General features: G+C 48.3%; 1 protein-coding gene across 2 annotated transcripts in view; it reads right to left on the reverse strand.

Annotated features, from left to right (window-relative positions):
- Ush (Zinc finger protein ush) overlaps positions 1-14,325 on the reverse strand; it is a 250,745-nt gene that overhangs the window by 1,619 nt on the left and 234,801 nt on the right. For both annotated transcript variants that reach the window (XM_076792435.1, XM_076792434.1), the window contains exons 2-7: positions 3,605-3,858; positions 3,115-3,508; positions 1,913-2,629; positions 1,240-1,645; positions 901-1,159; positions 434-667 (exon numbers count right to left, since the gene is read on the reverse strand). In XM_076792435.1, coding sequence (XP_076648550.1) covers positions 434-667; positions 901-1,159; positions 1,240-1,645; positions 1,913-2,629; positions 3,115-3,508; positions 3,605-3,858 — 2,264 coding nt within the window. The remainder of the gene's footprint in view (positions 1-433; positions 668-900; positions 1,160-1,239; positions 1,646-1,912; positions 2,630-3,114; positions 3,509-3,604; positions 3,859-14,325) is intronic.

The following is a 14,325-nucleotide window of genomic DNA, read 5'->3' on the forward strand; positions in this document are numbered from 1 at the left end:
GTGGAGCTTACTTAACAATCAGAAGGCGGATGGTTACTGATGACAGTACAGATGGCAATCTTTGATTCCATTTAGACGGCTAATGTCTAGTAATTAATGCTTAAAAATAAATTATTTCGAACATGTTCATAATCGAATTTTATCTAGATCCATTGGTCTTTTCTTATTGCATCCAATTGCATGACTTTAAAACAAAATTCATCACCAGGTGGTGAATACCTTTAAAATACAGGGCCAAAATGGACCCGGGTCCCGCCATCTAAGTGTTAGGCAATCTGTTTGCTTCTCTAACTAGCGAGATAGGGTTAAAGTTAACCCCTGAAAATTTGGGTATTCGCTCACAACGTGTACAAGAAAGCTACTTCCTTTAATTAGAACTACGGTTGAGGATCTTTCCTTGCGAGGTTAGTGTTCAAGGTGGTTGCTCTCTTACTTGTAGGTCGGTTCCCCGCTTCTCGAAGTGCATTTTGATATGCGTCCTCATGCCGCGCAACGTGTTACCCTTGTAGCGACAAATCGTGCATCTGAAAGCCTTGACACCCTGATGAGCGTCCATGTGACGTTGCGCAGCCCCTGCCGTGGGACTCACAGCACCGCACACAGGACATCTCCAACCCCCAGTCGTCCCACTGGTACACGTGTGGGTGGAGCCAGGCTCAATTATGGCCTAAACAAAGAGAAATTCCAAAATCATCGTCTTTATATTAATTCCAAACAAAATCATTAGATCACTACCGAGCCTTCAAAAATGATACAGAAATAGTTTATTGAGAAATTTTTTAGTATACTTCTTTATTCAAATACATGTTACCATAAAAATTCTGTAAAATCTGAATAAATTCAGTCCTTCTATTAGGGCTCGGCAGTTCTAGTGGGTGGACAGAGTATCAAACTATTAACCTTGCACTTGGTGCATCTCGAGTGATGTTCCTGCGGCTCCGGCCTCTTGGGACAGTAGAACGCCTGATGGGCCACCAAATTGTCCATGGATGCGAACTTAATACCGCACGCGGCGCATATCAACTGTACCAAAGGCGGGGAGGGTGTGCCCGGCGGGGGTGGACTGTTGCTAACGGTGGTTTCCCTTGCTTGGCAATAATGTTTCTTATGTGCAACGAAGTTCTCGTGGCGGCAGAAGACGATATTGCACTCCTTGCACCTGGAGATTCAAGTTTTACCAGTTCGAGTAATCAGTTCCACTTTCTATCTTCGCGTTTCGAGACCATTCTGTCCACTCACCTCGAGACACCCTGTTTGACAAGGACCCCAGGAACAGGGGGTGGAGGTAGCTCTGCTAGTCTGAGAGCAAGCTCTGTCGGTGGGGGTGGTGGAACAGTACCAACTGTTGTTGGAGCTGAAGCGATCGACCTGGCTCTGGGACTGCCACTTCCTCTGGATCTCGGGCTGCCAGGTGGTGGAGGTAGAGAGGAGGGTGCAGGCGATACCCTGTTCTCTTTCTCGTCTTGATGCGTCGGCGATTTCCGGACACTAAGATCCAGCGGAACGGAGCCAGGTGGCGACGTGGACGACGCCACAACCGATGCTGGCGTTGTTGGCTTGTTTGCTGCTCGGAGGACAGGCGGAGGTTCCACCACGGTGTTTGGAGCTGTCGTGGTGAGACCTCTCGTCATTGGCTGCAGGTGACCTGTACACAGGAGAAAATATCTTCATCTACTCTGAATGGTCACCTTCTTTAGGAGGAGCTAAATGCTGATTGTTGATCGACATGGTATGGTAACTTTAAACACGTTCACTGTCGAACAATTACCCCCGAAAGATCCCAAAACGGCAATTACAAAGCTCATCACAAGGATTACTTTTCGAATTCTTCTAGATCCTACAAATCCTGATGAAGTTCAGATCAAGCAACTGTACTCAGCAACCCTTAGAATACAGCGAGAATACAACAAACCATTTGGCAGTAGAAAGCACGCAGTGTCAGGAGCAGGCAGAGTCGGCGCAGCCAGCACACTAGCTCCCCGGAAAAGCGAGTAGGGTACGATGAGAATAGGGTTGGTGGGCAGTGCGAGACAGGGTTGCGGTGCCGGTGAGTCCCCAGGACTCGCGCTTGTCGGCGGCGACGCTTTCGCCGACGAGGACGCCGCGCTGGCCGGCGGCGTGTCCTTCACCACGTGCCTGGTACTGCAATAGTGAGTCTTGTGCGCTCTGTAGGTCTTCAGCGAGTTGAACTTGATGTCGCAGTTTTTACAATATCTCTCCGCCTCTTCGTTAAACGATCCGTTCGAAGGTGTCACGTGGCCGCCGATCGCCGGCGTTGCGGCGACAGTTGGTGCTGGTGGTACCGTGGGTGGCGCCGGGGATGCGGCGTGCATTCTCATGTGTCTGTTCAGGGACACCTTCTTGTCCGCGCTGTACGAGCAATGCGGGCACGCGTACGCCTTCCTGACCTCGAATTTGTTCGACTTTTCCTCGTCCTCGTCATTCGTCGTCTCCTCTTCTACCCGAGGACGATGCGCGCAGTAGAACGTGCTGTGGGCTTCGAGGGTGCTCGCCGAGCTGAAACGGATGCCGCAAGGCGGACAGATCAGGAGTGTGGGCCTTGCTGGCTCCACCGTGATCGTTTCCTTGCCGTCCGTTGGCAGCACGAACAGCCGGCCCGATGCGATTGCTGAAACAGTTAGGCGATGTTGAAAGTCTGGGATGTTGGACTCTTTTACGGAGCCTGGTCTAGACAGCCTAGAGCTAATCTAAGTGGTCTAGATAGTCCAGAGTTAGTCTAGATAGCCCGGAGCTAGCTTCAGTGTTGAAATATTAGAATCGCCGACACAAGAAATTAACCTCAGACTCTATGAGTTACAGCTAGAAAAATTGTATTGGATAAGAAACGTGCGTTTTTAGAATGGAAATGTTGCGAAGCGTTTTGGTCAGGAAATACTATTATCTTTATATATCGTTTCAAGGTACATCGGAAAAAGTTATGTTTGTAAACCTAATGCTTAGCATAAAAACGAGCAGTCTTGTTAGAATCACCCAGGTACCGAGGCTCTAAAAAATACGATTGGACATTGGCTGACTCTGCAGCGAGTTCGAGATGGTTGTCGCGCTAACTAAGATTGCCTATCAGGCTATCAAGAGGGGTCGATGTACAATTACCATTTTGCAAGCCAGCAGGCAAAGGCGGAACAGGGTTTGGCGGCGAGGTATTTTCCGGTTTGACGGTGAGCGCGGCCACGGCGGCGGGTCGAAGGGCGGGATCCGTCGCCAGACTAGCATTGAGTCTCAGTCTTGGTGCTGCTTCGTCATCGAGCTTCAGTTTCTTCTCTGAAGGTGGATCGTCGGCGTTCGACCGCCTCGAGGAGTCCTCGGAGTCTCTCCTGCAGACGGAATCTCGCCTTCGGATCGAGGAGGACGAGGATGACGAAGACCTAGGCTGGCAGTCCTCCTCCTTGACCACGGGCATCGCATCCTCGTCCGTGTCTTTGGGACTCGACTCTCGGGTCTGATTGCGCTTCGAGGTAGCATGTCGGTCTCTCAGGCTCCTGGTAACCTGAACAGAACGGAGAATCGGACAATTAACATTTTCGTGATCTGGAAAACTTTGTGGTCTACTGTTGTTTCGTTGGAGTTTGCGATCGTCGCTCACCTCGATATCTTCGGTAAGACTAGCCAGCCGTTTTCGAGCGTCTTCAGAGAGCACGCTGAGCCTCAATCTGATATCGTCCGCGGTCGAATTCGCGATCGAGACCGAGGAAGGGGGATTCAGTCTGGGCGGAGGAGGAAGGCTCGATTCCTCCTCGACGACCGGCGCGACCGGGCTGGAAACCGCCGATCCACCGCCGTCCACGCCACTGCTCACCGATGGTGTCTTCTCCGAGTCGCTCCATTCCTCGTCCTCCCCTGCAAAGAGCAAACAGAATTAGTGTACCGGGTAACGAATCTCGTCCGTAACATCCTGAACCGAGCGGATCAACAATTCCCGATAGAATAAAAATTACAGTAGCCGTTTCTAACGTTCCTCGTACATTTCTTTACTGATCCCCAACGACGATCCAATGACTCTCGCGAAACGACCATGGCGGATCCACGCGGGGCTCGGCTCGGCTTCACGGAGCCGGAAGTCGAGGCGGGCGCGGAAGAAAAGTACAAGAAAAAAGCTGGCACGCACGATCAACGATGCGTCCCTATGGCCGTTCGGCTCCCTAATGGTCGCTCGCCACGCCAGCCTTTGCGTACCCTCTGTTCCCTTCTCCCTGCCCTTCCTTCCCACCTATCTCTCTCTATTCATCTATCTATACCCCTACCATGCCACCCCACTCGTCGCTGCACCCTTCGCACGCCTCTCTCGGGGTCCCCACCATTCGGCCGAGAGCGTCGCGTCGCCTCGCGTCGCTTTTGTGTCGCTCCGTGTCCGCTCGACGCCGAAGGGGCTGCTCTTGCGTCGAAATCTCGGCTAAAGCCGGGTAGGGGTGTTTGGGTTATTGGCCGGTGTCCCGTGAAACGGAACCGTCTTTCCCAGAACTTGGCCCGAACACGTCCGACAATCTCTGTTTCATCTCCAGGATAGATCCCGCCGACAGATAGCCCCAGCAAGATCTCCCGTCCCCTATCTTTGCTCATCTACTCCCCGCACCGAGGCGCTAACGATCGACACGATGGGGATTTTAAAGCACCTATGACGCAGTCGAGAATTCCAGGTGGAAGGTACTCCTTGCATCGTTCTCAAGGTAGAAAGTATCCTTTGTTTTATACATATTAGGCTGGCAACTATACTCGCCTTTGGTGGTGGATTGCGGGTGTTATTCACTCGGAGCTTTTTGTTTATCGTGGTAACGAGACGCAAATACATTAGCAAGTAACTTGCAATTTTTGCGAGATCAACTCGCAGAAATATTATAAATACAGATTGATTTCTCTGTGTATGTCGCCAAGGCCTGGACGATAAGCGTCGCAGAATAATCCCCTCTATCGCGGGGAATACCCCTCGAGGGGCCGCGAAGCTCGAGAGGCCTCCTGCACGATACGCGACGCTGGCAAGACCCGTGTTGTTGACATGTATCGAGAATTCACTGTACACGGTTTCGCTCGCTGAGAGCAACTATCGCAAGCGAGTTCCACTGGCGTGTCTCAACGTAAAACTATTCAGGATAAAATTCATCGCCTGTGCGTCAAGTATTGCACGGAGTATCCAATAGTATCCAAGACCATTGTCTTGGTATCCGCCTCTGTGACGTCACCGTCAGCCAATAGAAAACGTGGCCTGCTGCCCGATAGGATCTCGCGGGATCCGTGAATCGCGCGAACAAGGGAAAACCGCGGTAGCACGAGCGTCTTCAGGGTAAAGCAAGGTACCGTGGGCATCGAGTATCGCACCGAGCCACTAGACCATCGTCTCCGAGCGGTTCTCGAGGCGGGCGCTATCGTCGGATCTCTCGGTTCGAAAATATCCTGTTGCCAGGAGGTGTAACACCATCCCGACACCTCCTCGAGCAGCATCGAATCCTCCCCCTCCCCGCCGCGCCGATCCCGGAGGATATCCAGCAGCGGCGGGACACAGCGAGAGACAGCCATCCAGGTGGGTTGTCCTCGAAATCGAGACGACACGCGTATCGTCCGTCGAATTACCCGGATGCTTTAATTGCCTCCTTGGGCGAGGCTCGACGAGGTAGAGTCTATCCGATCGGGAACCAACGGGTGGACACACAGCGACGAGGGGGGGAGGGGAGGGAGCGGCAAAAGATGCCGAAGGAGATTGGGCAAAGGGTTGCAGCGCACTTCTGGGCTATCCGGAGCTCGCATCTACAGCTCAGTCGTGTTCCTTCTGCCTCTCTGTAAATAAGCGGTCATCGATGGATCGGCACCGTGCCTCGGCCTCAGCCACCGCATGGTTTTCTCTTACTCTTGTCTACATCCTCCGACCCGTTCTTTCCTTCTTTCTTTCTTTCGTTGTTGTTGTTGTTGTTTTCTTTTACTTTTTTTCTTTCTTTACTTCCACGACATTCTCGCTTTTCTAATGCTATCGCGCGCTCGCCGTCTATTTCTTCGTTTGCTTGTTGCTCCCTAGGTACCGAACCCTCCGAGCATTCTTAATTGCACGCGCGTACAAGCTACCTGGGATACGTCCGATCCAAGACTCGCGTCCACCTAAGTGGCGATAATGGGGATCGAAGTTGCTAGACAATTGGGCCGCTGTTCTCCGATCGAGGCTTCGTCGATTTCAGGAGATCCATTCGACCCTTATCTCCAGGCTTTGGTGAGTCCATTTGCAACAGCCCTTGAGCATAACTAGAATTTTATGCGTTTATGACGAAAATGAATAAGCACGATTTTTAAAGCAGTGAAAAGATTAAGAAATTTTAAAAACACCGATGTACCAGTTTCAACTTGCTAAAATTAGTGAAGAAGGAAAGTACTTTTTATTTAGCTCCCGTTCGTTACACAATTGCATACAAATCTTTTTTTGCATAACGATCCGCAGTCTGTTCATAACTCACTCAAAACCACGTCGATTCTATATTCTTTATTTCTTTAGAACAGCTTTTACTGTTTCGTTATCATATAAATAATTTTTGATTTATAGAATTTGAAAATACCGCTGTATCACTCATTAAAATGATTAAAAAAAAAAAAGTTAACGTCTATATAGCTCCTACATCTTAAAATTAACGCAGACAATTCTTGATTGAGGGGTGATTGTTCAGCAGTCGACTGAAACTAAATTTTTCTTCCGTCTTACAATATTTCTATTCATACGAAACTGATCCGATTTCCACATATACTGTTTAAATGTTTAGTGATCTATTAAATACAAATTTTGTAATGTAACAAATATTTCGCAATATTTTTTTTCGTAATTTCTTTGAAATAATGCCACCCCAATTTTTAGCGGCGTTTCACAGTCACCACTCGAGTGCAAACGGTTAATTTTCGTTAATCTTGTGCGTCTTCGATTCTAAAGGAACAGGTACCATTAAATGATTCTTAAACGATGATTAAATAATTCTTAGACCTCGAGAGGTTGATCCTACTACGTTCTAATGCTTTGCCGACGCGGTAACTATATTTCAGCAAATCAATGGACGGGACACTATCAAAATCGCGACCTTTCTCGATAATCGCAAAATCTAGCCCGAAGAGAGAGAGAATGCCGCGGACACAGAGTTTCGGATAAGATGGTGAACAGAGCTCGCGGTTCAAACAGGTTGGCCAGTGGAACGAGAGCGTTTTTATCTTTATAACAAAGCGATCGGAGAATTCGGCCGCGGAACAACCGGAACAAGCTCGGCGACAAAGCGAAACAAAGCCGTAAGTGGCGAAAGAGCGATGCTTCCGAAGCCCGTTTCTCACGTGGTCGCGGCTGTTCGTTTCTCGCATAAAGCGGGGCCGAAGGTGTACACGGGCGCGGTATCGGTTCTGAGAAAGGCTTATCAGCCGGTGGATATGTTAATGGCGGCCGTGTTTCCCCCTGCCCCCTCTTCTTTTCGAGATATATTACACCCTCAGCACCCGGAGGTGGTTGGTGGCAGTTGTAGGTGGTTGTAGGCGAGTAAGGTGCAGCCCTCTCTCGATCGGGAACGCTTGCATGCACGCGCAATTAAGAACGCTCCGACGCTGCTGGCGACAATAAAAGGCTGCGAGTCCGAGAGACTGGCTGACTTTGTTACCATAATCGGCTCGGACATTTTTGGGAGAATCCACGGGGGACAAGAGGGACGACGCGTTTAGACACAGGCGCAGTCGGAATTAATTTTCCAAAGTGCACTTGGTTATCTGCATTCTGGTCTTCTGGTTTTGCTAGCAGTTTCACTGGCACTGATCGAGAGACCAAGAATAAAGTAATTCATCTGGCAAGAGCAAACGAGTCTCTGTTAGCAATTATCAAGAGACCTGTTGGGACGCGTAGTTGCTTAATAAAGGATTAACACTACGTTTACGGAGCATTAAAAGTGAGTATTTTACATTACTTTGTAAAAATAAGAAGAACCTGTCTATCCAAGTTTTCAGCCATTTTTAAAATAATATATACCTAAGGAAGTAAGTTTGTTGAGTAATTCCACGTAGACGGATCTTCACAATCTCAATAAACGTAAATTAATAATATTAGAATCCGTCATTTTGACGGGTCCCGTAAACCTAGTGTTAAAGAGACACATTCAATTTAAGCCTAGGCACCGAAGCAGGAATATAATTGAACTCTTTTTCTGTAGAAACAAAGATACGTTGATACAGGAACAGGACACACGAAAAGGTAACAAGTAGCGTTTGGCATCGAATATATGAATTGGAACGTATGACGTATGATCATCTGATATCGCAAAATCTAAATGTTCCGATCGACAGGAGGTTAATTACGCGAGGTTAAAAAGGAAATTTATCTTGCAAGTCTGAAGATTGAAAATTTTATTGTACCAGGACCAGGATCCCAAGAGGTCGAAGTCCTCCGAAGACGAAAATTCATTTCGGCCATGGATGATCCACCGACAGTATCCGGATCGTCCGAGAGTATCAGGGTACCGTCTTTGCAAATGAATTCCGCAGTGCAGACTCTCAGGAGGAGCCGGGGGCAGCATTAACGGTCTCGCTGATGGCGTAGCGTCTATCCAGATCGATCGCAGCATTCCGGGAGTGGGTATCTTCTCGGTTTTCACCTTGCCGGATCTATCGGGGCCCATCAGTGTCAAAGCCACTGTCCAAACAAGTCCCCCGGCGGGGTTCATCGTTCGAAGCTGGCCGCCGGTCGGAGAGGCGGGGGTGTACCGTCAACGTCGGTAGAAGATTCCAGGGCGCGTTCGAGCGGCGGAACACCGGCCGAGAGCCGAGGAGCCGAGATCGCCGAGCACGAGGAAGCCGAAGAGGGTCGCGCGCGCGCTCGCCGCGGCGTAGGAGCCGATGAGAAGGTTGCGACTTGAGCTCTCACTTAGCAGCCGCAGTGTCACGATCGGGACGGCTGCATTAGCATATCTCCACGATGCAGCGTGTAGAGCAGAGGGAAAAAGACCGGGGGCTGCCGGGTGGAAGAGCGACGAGGAGAGAGAGGGCGGAGGCGTGGCGAGACAAAGAGGAGCGGCGAGGACAGAAAGAGAAAAGCAAAGTGTTCATGGATGCATCGGTACGAGTGGCATGCATCTCTGGCATGGGTCGTGGCCCCGTGAAAAGAGGGCGCACACTACCATAATACGACTCCGCTCCGAAGAACAAGACGACGCAGAAGAAGAAGAAGAAGAAGAAGAAGAAGAGGAGGACTCACTCAGGCCTCCTCACCAGCTCGCTTGCTTTCTTGCTTGCCTGCCTGCTTGCCTGCTTGCCTGCCTGTTACCTGTACGTCGCGTGTTTGCCTACCCGCGTCACGATCAGGATCCTATTTGCATAGCGCCGATGAAGCTGCTACCGTTGCGCTCGTTTTCCTGCCACCGGTGTACACTCGGCTTCTGATCGCTACGCGCCCGGATGATGGCCGCAGGAAGCAGCTGGGCTCTTGCCACTGGCGCAGAACCATCCCGGAGACCCAAGGATTTCTGCGGGCTCCGGGATCGATGCCGATCTTTGTGGGAACCACAAGCTGGCTTCCAGTATGGCTGCAGTTGGCTGTTCTTTCTTGCCGAGCTAGATCCACGGACGATCTTTGTTCGAACTTGTTTAGAGAACTCCGCGGATCAATGTTGATGGAGGATCGAAACTGACGAGAACCTTTTGAGTCCTCTACGAATTTTAATCGACATCGATGTATCTTGAAAAGAGCTAAATTCTACCCTATCGGAAAGTGGATCACTCAGAAACTGCTCACGGTTAACCTGGTTGCAATACGATTTAATTTACTGTTCCAGTGATTAGAACTTCTTTGTAATTCATAATTTCTTACAAGAAAAAGAAGAAGAAGAAAATTTACATCTATGGTACGTTCTCCGATGGCTGTACATTAACAACAACATTATTTCGAGTTTGATTAGTTGCCATAGTACAAGAGGTGAATATTAAACTCTTAAAATAGTCAAGAATCACGTATCAGGAAGCTATTGTCTGCTGCTAGCAGAATCTCCATCTGCAAAGATACGGATCCTCTAAGTTAGAGTCTCAGGATCAATGAGCCCACTGAAGAAAGAACCTGCAACGCGTCCCTGAAAATCAAACGGATTTTCAACGACCACGTAGAGGACAATTTACAACGAAGATGTAGCAGTACGCAGAGGAGTAGAAGTTGAATTTCCTTAGGTTCAGAGGGTTTTGCTGGAGAGTTCTAGCTCCTGAGGGGAGCACTGTGGGACAATGGGGCTTGACGGACGTGGATCGCGCGATGTAGTACACATTGCCCACAATTTACCGAACGTCGCCCGTCCATGTCCCGATTCAATTAAACGTCGATGCAATCGATCAATTCAATTCGTCCCGTTACACTTAACTCTTCAAGATTCAGCGGGCATCGCGCAGACACACCTCATTAAAACGCAAATCTACCCGATCGATACGATATCTCCGATCTGCCTTTATTCCGGACCTGCTCTGCGCGTCGTTTTCTTCGTCCGTATCGGTCGGGGGTGAAGAGAGGGAGGAGATGAAGAGGAGGAGGAGAAGGAGGAGGCGAAGGGAGAATCTTGTACAGACCGTCCACGTTCGTCCATCCCTTCCAAGAAGTTCAGATCACGTCGTGGAGCACATTATTCATGCAAAGCTCTTACTACGTCCACCTTCGTCTCTATCTGCGTATCAACACGCATGCCGGCTATACGTGGCCGTCATACGTGTAGTGACGCCGCCACGGACGATTCGTTTCGCCTCCGATCTATGCCCAGGAATCCGCTGTTCAACGTCATTCACACGGCAGGGTCATTCATGCTGCTTTTCGGGGACGGTCGCTTAGGGTTTTTCTACGTCGGCTACCCTCTGGGACAGATCAGATAGATTTCTGGCGATTAGGAGTCTCCCCGATGGCCGGGAACGGAGCTAATTGCTTCTTCATGCTCGATCACTTAGGTCCATGTCGAATGCCGAAGTCGAGGAAGAAGGTTAAACATTGCGGAGAAGGTAAGGAAGTCAATGATCATCGTGATCGGGTGGTCTTCAGAATGGAGGTAATTGTTTCTTTGTAATCAGGTAGGTCGTTGAGCGTTCAGTTTAGCGACGAAGAAAGGGAAGAAGTTACCGATCATCGTGATTAGATAGATCTGAGAGGATTAAAGGCCACACGGGTAGAGAGTGGGGCTAATTGTTTCATCACGGTCAAATATGCAGTGTCGTTGAATATTTCGTTACGGGATGAAGGCTCGAAGAAGACGATGAAGAATAGTGGAGATGCTGAAGAGTGACCGATCTTCGTGGCGAAAGGGATGATGAAGGACTGCGAAGAAGATGAAGTCGCAGATCTTCGCGACGAAGATGGCGATGAAGAATTACGAAGAAGACCCAGAAGTCACGGATCGGTCCACCGTAAAGATGAACTGCGGATTAATTTCGTCGTTCTCATAGAGATTTAGCGTATGGTGATAATCCTCCCACCAGGATTTCCGCGTCTTCTGTAATTAATGGTGTTCGAATCACGTCGCCAACGCGGGAAATTATAAATAGCAGCGTGACTCACTGGTGACCCACGCCGGATTGAACGTGTCACGCGGGTTACATCATGGTTGCTGGTGAACCGATCGATCTGTAGGTTACATCGATCCATCGAGTGTCGATCAGATCGCCTAACAAAGACGTAGCAGCACGCCAGAGAATTATTATTTCAAAATTGAATCGGAGCAATTACGAATTAGCACCAACGAAAGTAATTCGCGATGAAACGTTGGAGGATCCTCGAGGATCCCTTGATCTTATCAGTACAATTTAAACTTAGACAATGTTACCGTTTTACGAGGATAACCCATAAAAGAAAAATTGGAAGATGTATTCCTCGCGAGAAAATCATTTTTTAACGGTTGCTTCGGTGATGATTGCGCAATTGAAATTCGACGCTGCTAAGGGTCAATCAATTCTCTAAATGTCGAATGTAGCGTACGGTTGGATCGTGCATAATTGGCTGGGAAATTTAATTACACTGGTTGGTGGTTCGATCGAAGATCGTCCGATGACCGTGGTTTTCGTTGAACGCGTCCAAAGGATCGGCAAGCATCGTTGTGTCGCGTGTTGGCGCGTTCATGCGAGAGCATTTACGCTCGGCGTGCGCGTGCACACACGTACCCCAATAATGATAGTAATTATGCTAAAGGGCGACGATAAATCCTAGCGGCGATATCGTGACGAGATACCGAAACATTCCGACTTTCAGCCATTACCACTTAATTACTCGATCGGCCGCGGCTAGAGCCGCACGAAATACACGCCAATTACTTACTAGGAATATTCGGAGCGTGCTGCCTGTACAAATACTCGTACCTCATTAATTTCTCTATGAACCACAGCCTCCATCTTTAACAATGGACCGGAAGAGACAAAGAGTGAAACTATGAAAAACAACAAAACTAAACACGCACGTGAACGTAATACTTTAACTCACAAACGGGATACGAATAAACAAGGAACCATATTTTTAATGATAAATACATCGAAGAAGCAGTCACTTTGTAATGATAAAGTAATATATTTCAATTAAAGTAATCTTTGATCGCTGAATAAAACAAAGTAAACTGTGAAAGATTTTAAGGCCGTATGAAGTTGTTTTTAAAAAGGGAATATATTTGAATATATTTTTCAATCCACCGTGGAATTATTCGAGATGATTAATGCAAGCTTTTTCGTTGGCTCGCGGTATCTTGATCGGAGTTTATCGAGGCCGTCGATGCATCGTCATTAAAACGATTTCGCTGGTAGCGAACCAGTGTCTCGGTCATTGTCTATTACGGCCGCGAATAAATAGATAAACAAATGATCCCCATAAATTTCCATACGATTGTCCTACGTCGAAAGCATTCTGGTACGGGGAACGATCTCCGATCAGCGCCGGGACGCAGCTGTTTCTTCTTTTATCGGGCGACAGGAACAGGATCCGTGCAGGTCGTTTCGCTTGCTAGCAGGACCTTCGAGAGACGTTATCACTACTCGCCATCTGTCACCGACTTGGTTTTCACTGCTTTTGCTGGGCGATTTTGTTTCTGTTGCCGGCGAAAACCAGAAACCCGAACCCCGGGTGGAAACATCGCTGGGCTCACGATGTTTGGTCGGTGAGGAATCTCGAGGAACTTGGCAATTATCTAATCTTTCTACATCTTCAAACGTCCAGCTGGCTCGTTTGACAGTACAGTCGTTTACAGTACAATCAAAAGTCTGTCAGGGACCTAACTTTGCATTTCGTTGGAGACGTTGATACCGTGAAGACAGGCATTCGCTGTAAGCTCCGTATAATTTTCATTTATGTCAGAACGAAGCAAACCTTCAAAAAATGTAGTTTGACGAACATTTCCAGTTTTTAACTAATTTATTTTTTTCAATAAAATGTGTACTCAGTCTTCAGAAGCTCCACTGCAAAATCATTCGAAGTGCCAGGGGTCAAACTATTTTTTTATTGAATTGTTCTTTCAGATCAATATGGATCACACTTATTTGAAACTTGTAAAGGTTTCCAAGATTGAATTATTTTAGAATTGCCTTGCGCAGAGATTCTCATTGTTCCTGGCGCAAGAAGATGAACCATAGCAATTTTTCCGAAGTTTCTACCGAAGCGGCATCTTTCCGAGTTCGTTCGCAGCTCCTTAAAAGGAGGGAATACCGCGTGCTTGTGGCATGCAGGATGTTTTATTCGTTGGTGAATACGTGAATTCGGAATTTTAATCGAAGGAGGAGGCGGCGGCCCGGAGATAATTTTGAACGCGTGTACGCAGCACGAGCCCGTGTACCACGCGCATTGAATATGCAGGGGACAGGATATGGTTTATACGTGTCGACGATTAAGCCTTAAAAGATGGGGCAGTCATTAAGAGATACCAGCCGTTGACACCGCGGAGACACTCGCGCCGATAAACCTTCTCCTTTTTCGTTCGCGCTCACGCCTACCGGGCCGTGCTTTGGCCTTTGGGCTCTTCAACCCTTTGCGGCTCCGCTGACTTATTTTTTCGCCTATTTGCCGTCGGGTAATTTAAATCGGCGACGGGAGCGATCGGACGGTGTACGGGTAATTATGGCGAATCACAGTCGGAACGCCGGACGGAAGTCAACGGCGTCGCTTTACGGAGAACGTCGAATCAACTACATTTTGGTCCGTTGTCTTTAAGTTTAATTCGGTAATCGGATATTTGAGAATATCGTAATGAACGTCTAAAAATTGTATTTTTATTTACTAATACTGTAGAAATATTTTTTCTGTTATTCAGCTAACGGACATTGTGGCGTGTTTAAGGAGAACGTTGAATTATCAGTTTCTTGATTCGTTGTTTTGTCTTC

Source organism: Halictus rubicundus, chromosome 8 (genome assembly GCF_050948215.1).
Source record: "Halictus rubicundus isolate RS-2024b chromosome 8, iyHalRubi1_principal, whole genome shotgun sequence".
Taxonomy (NCBI): domain Eukaryota; kingdom Metazoa; phylum Arthropoda; class Insecta; order Hymenoptera; family Halictidae; genus Halictus; species Halictus rubicundus.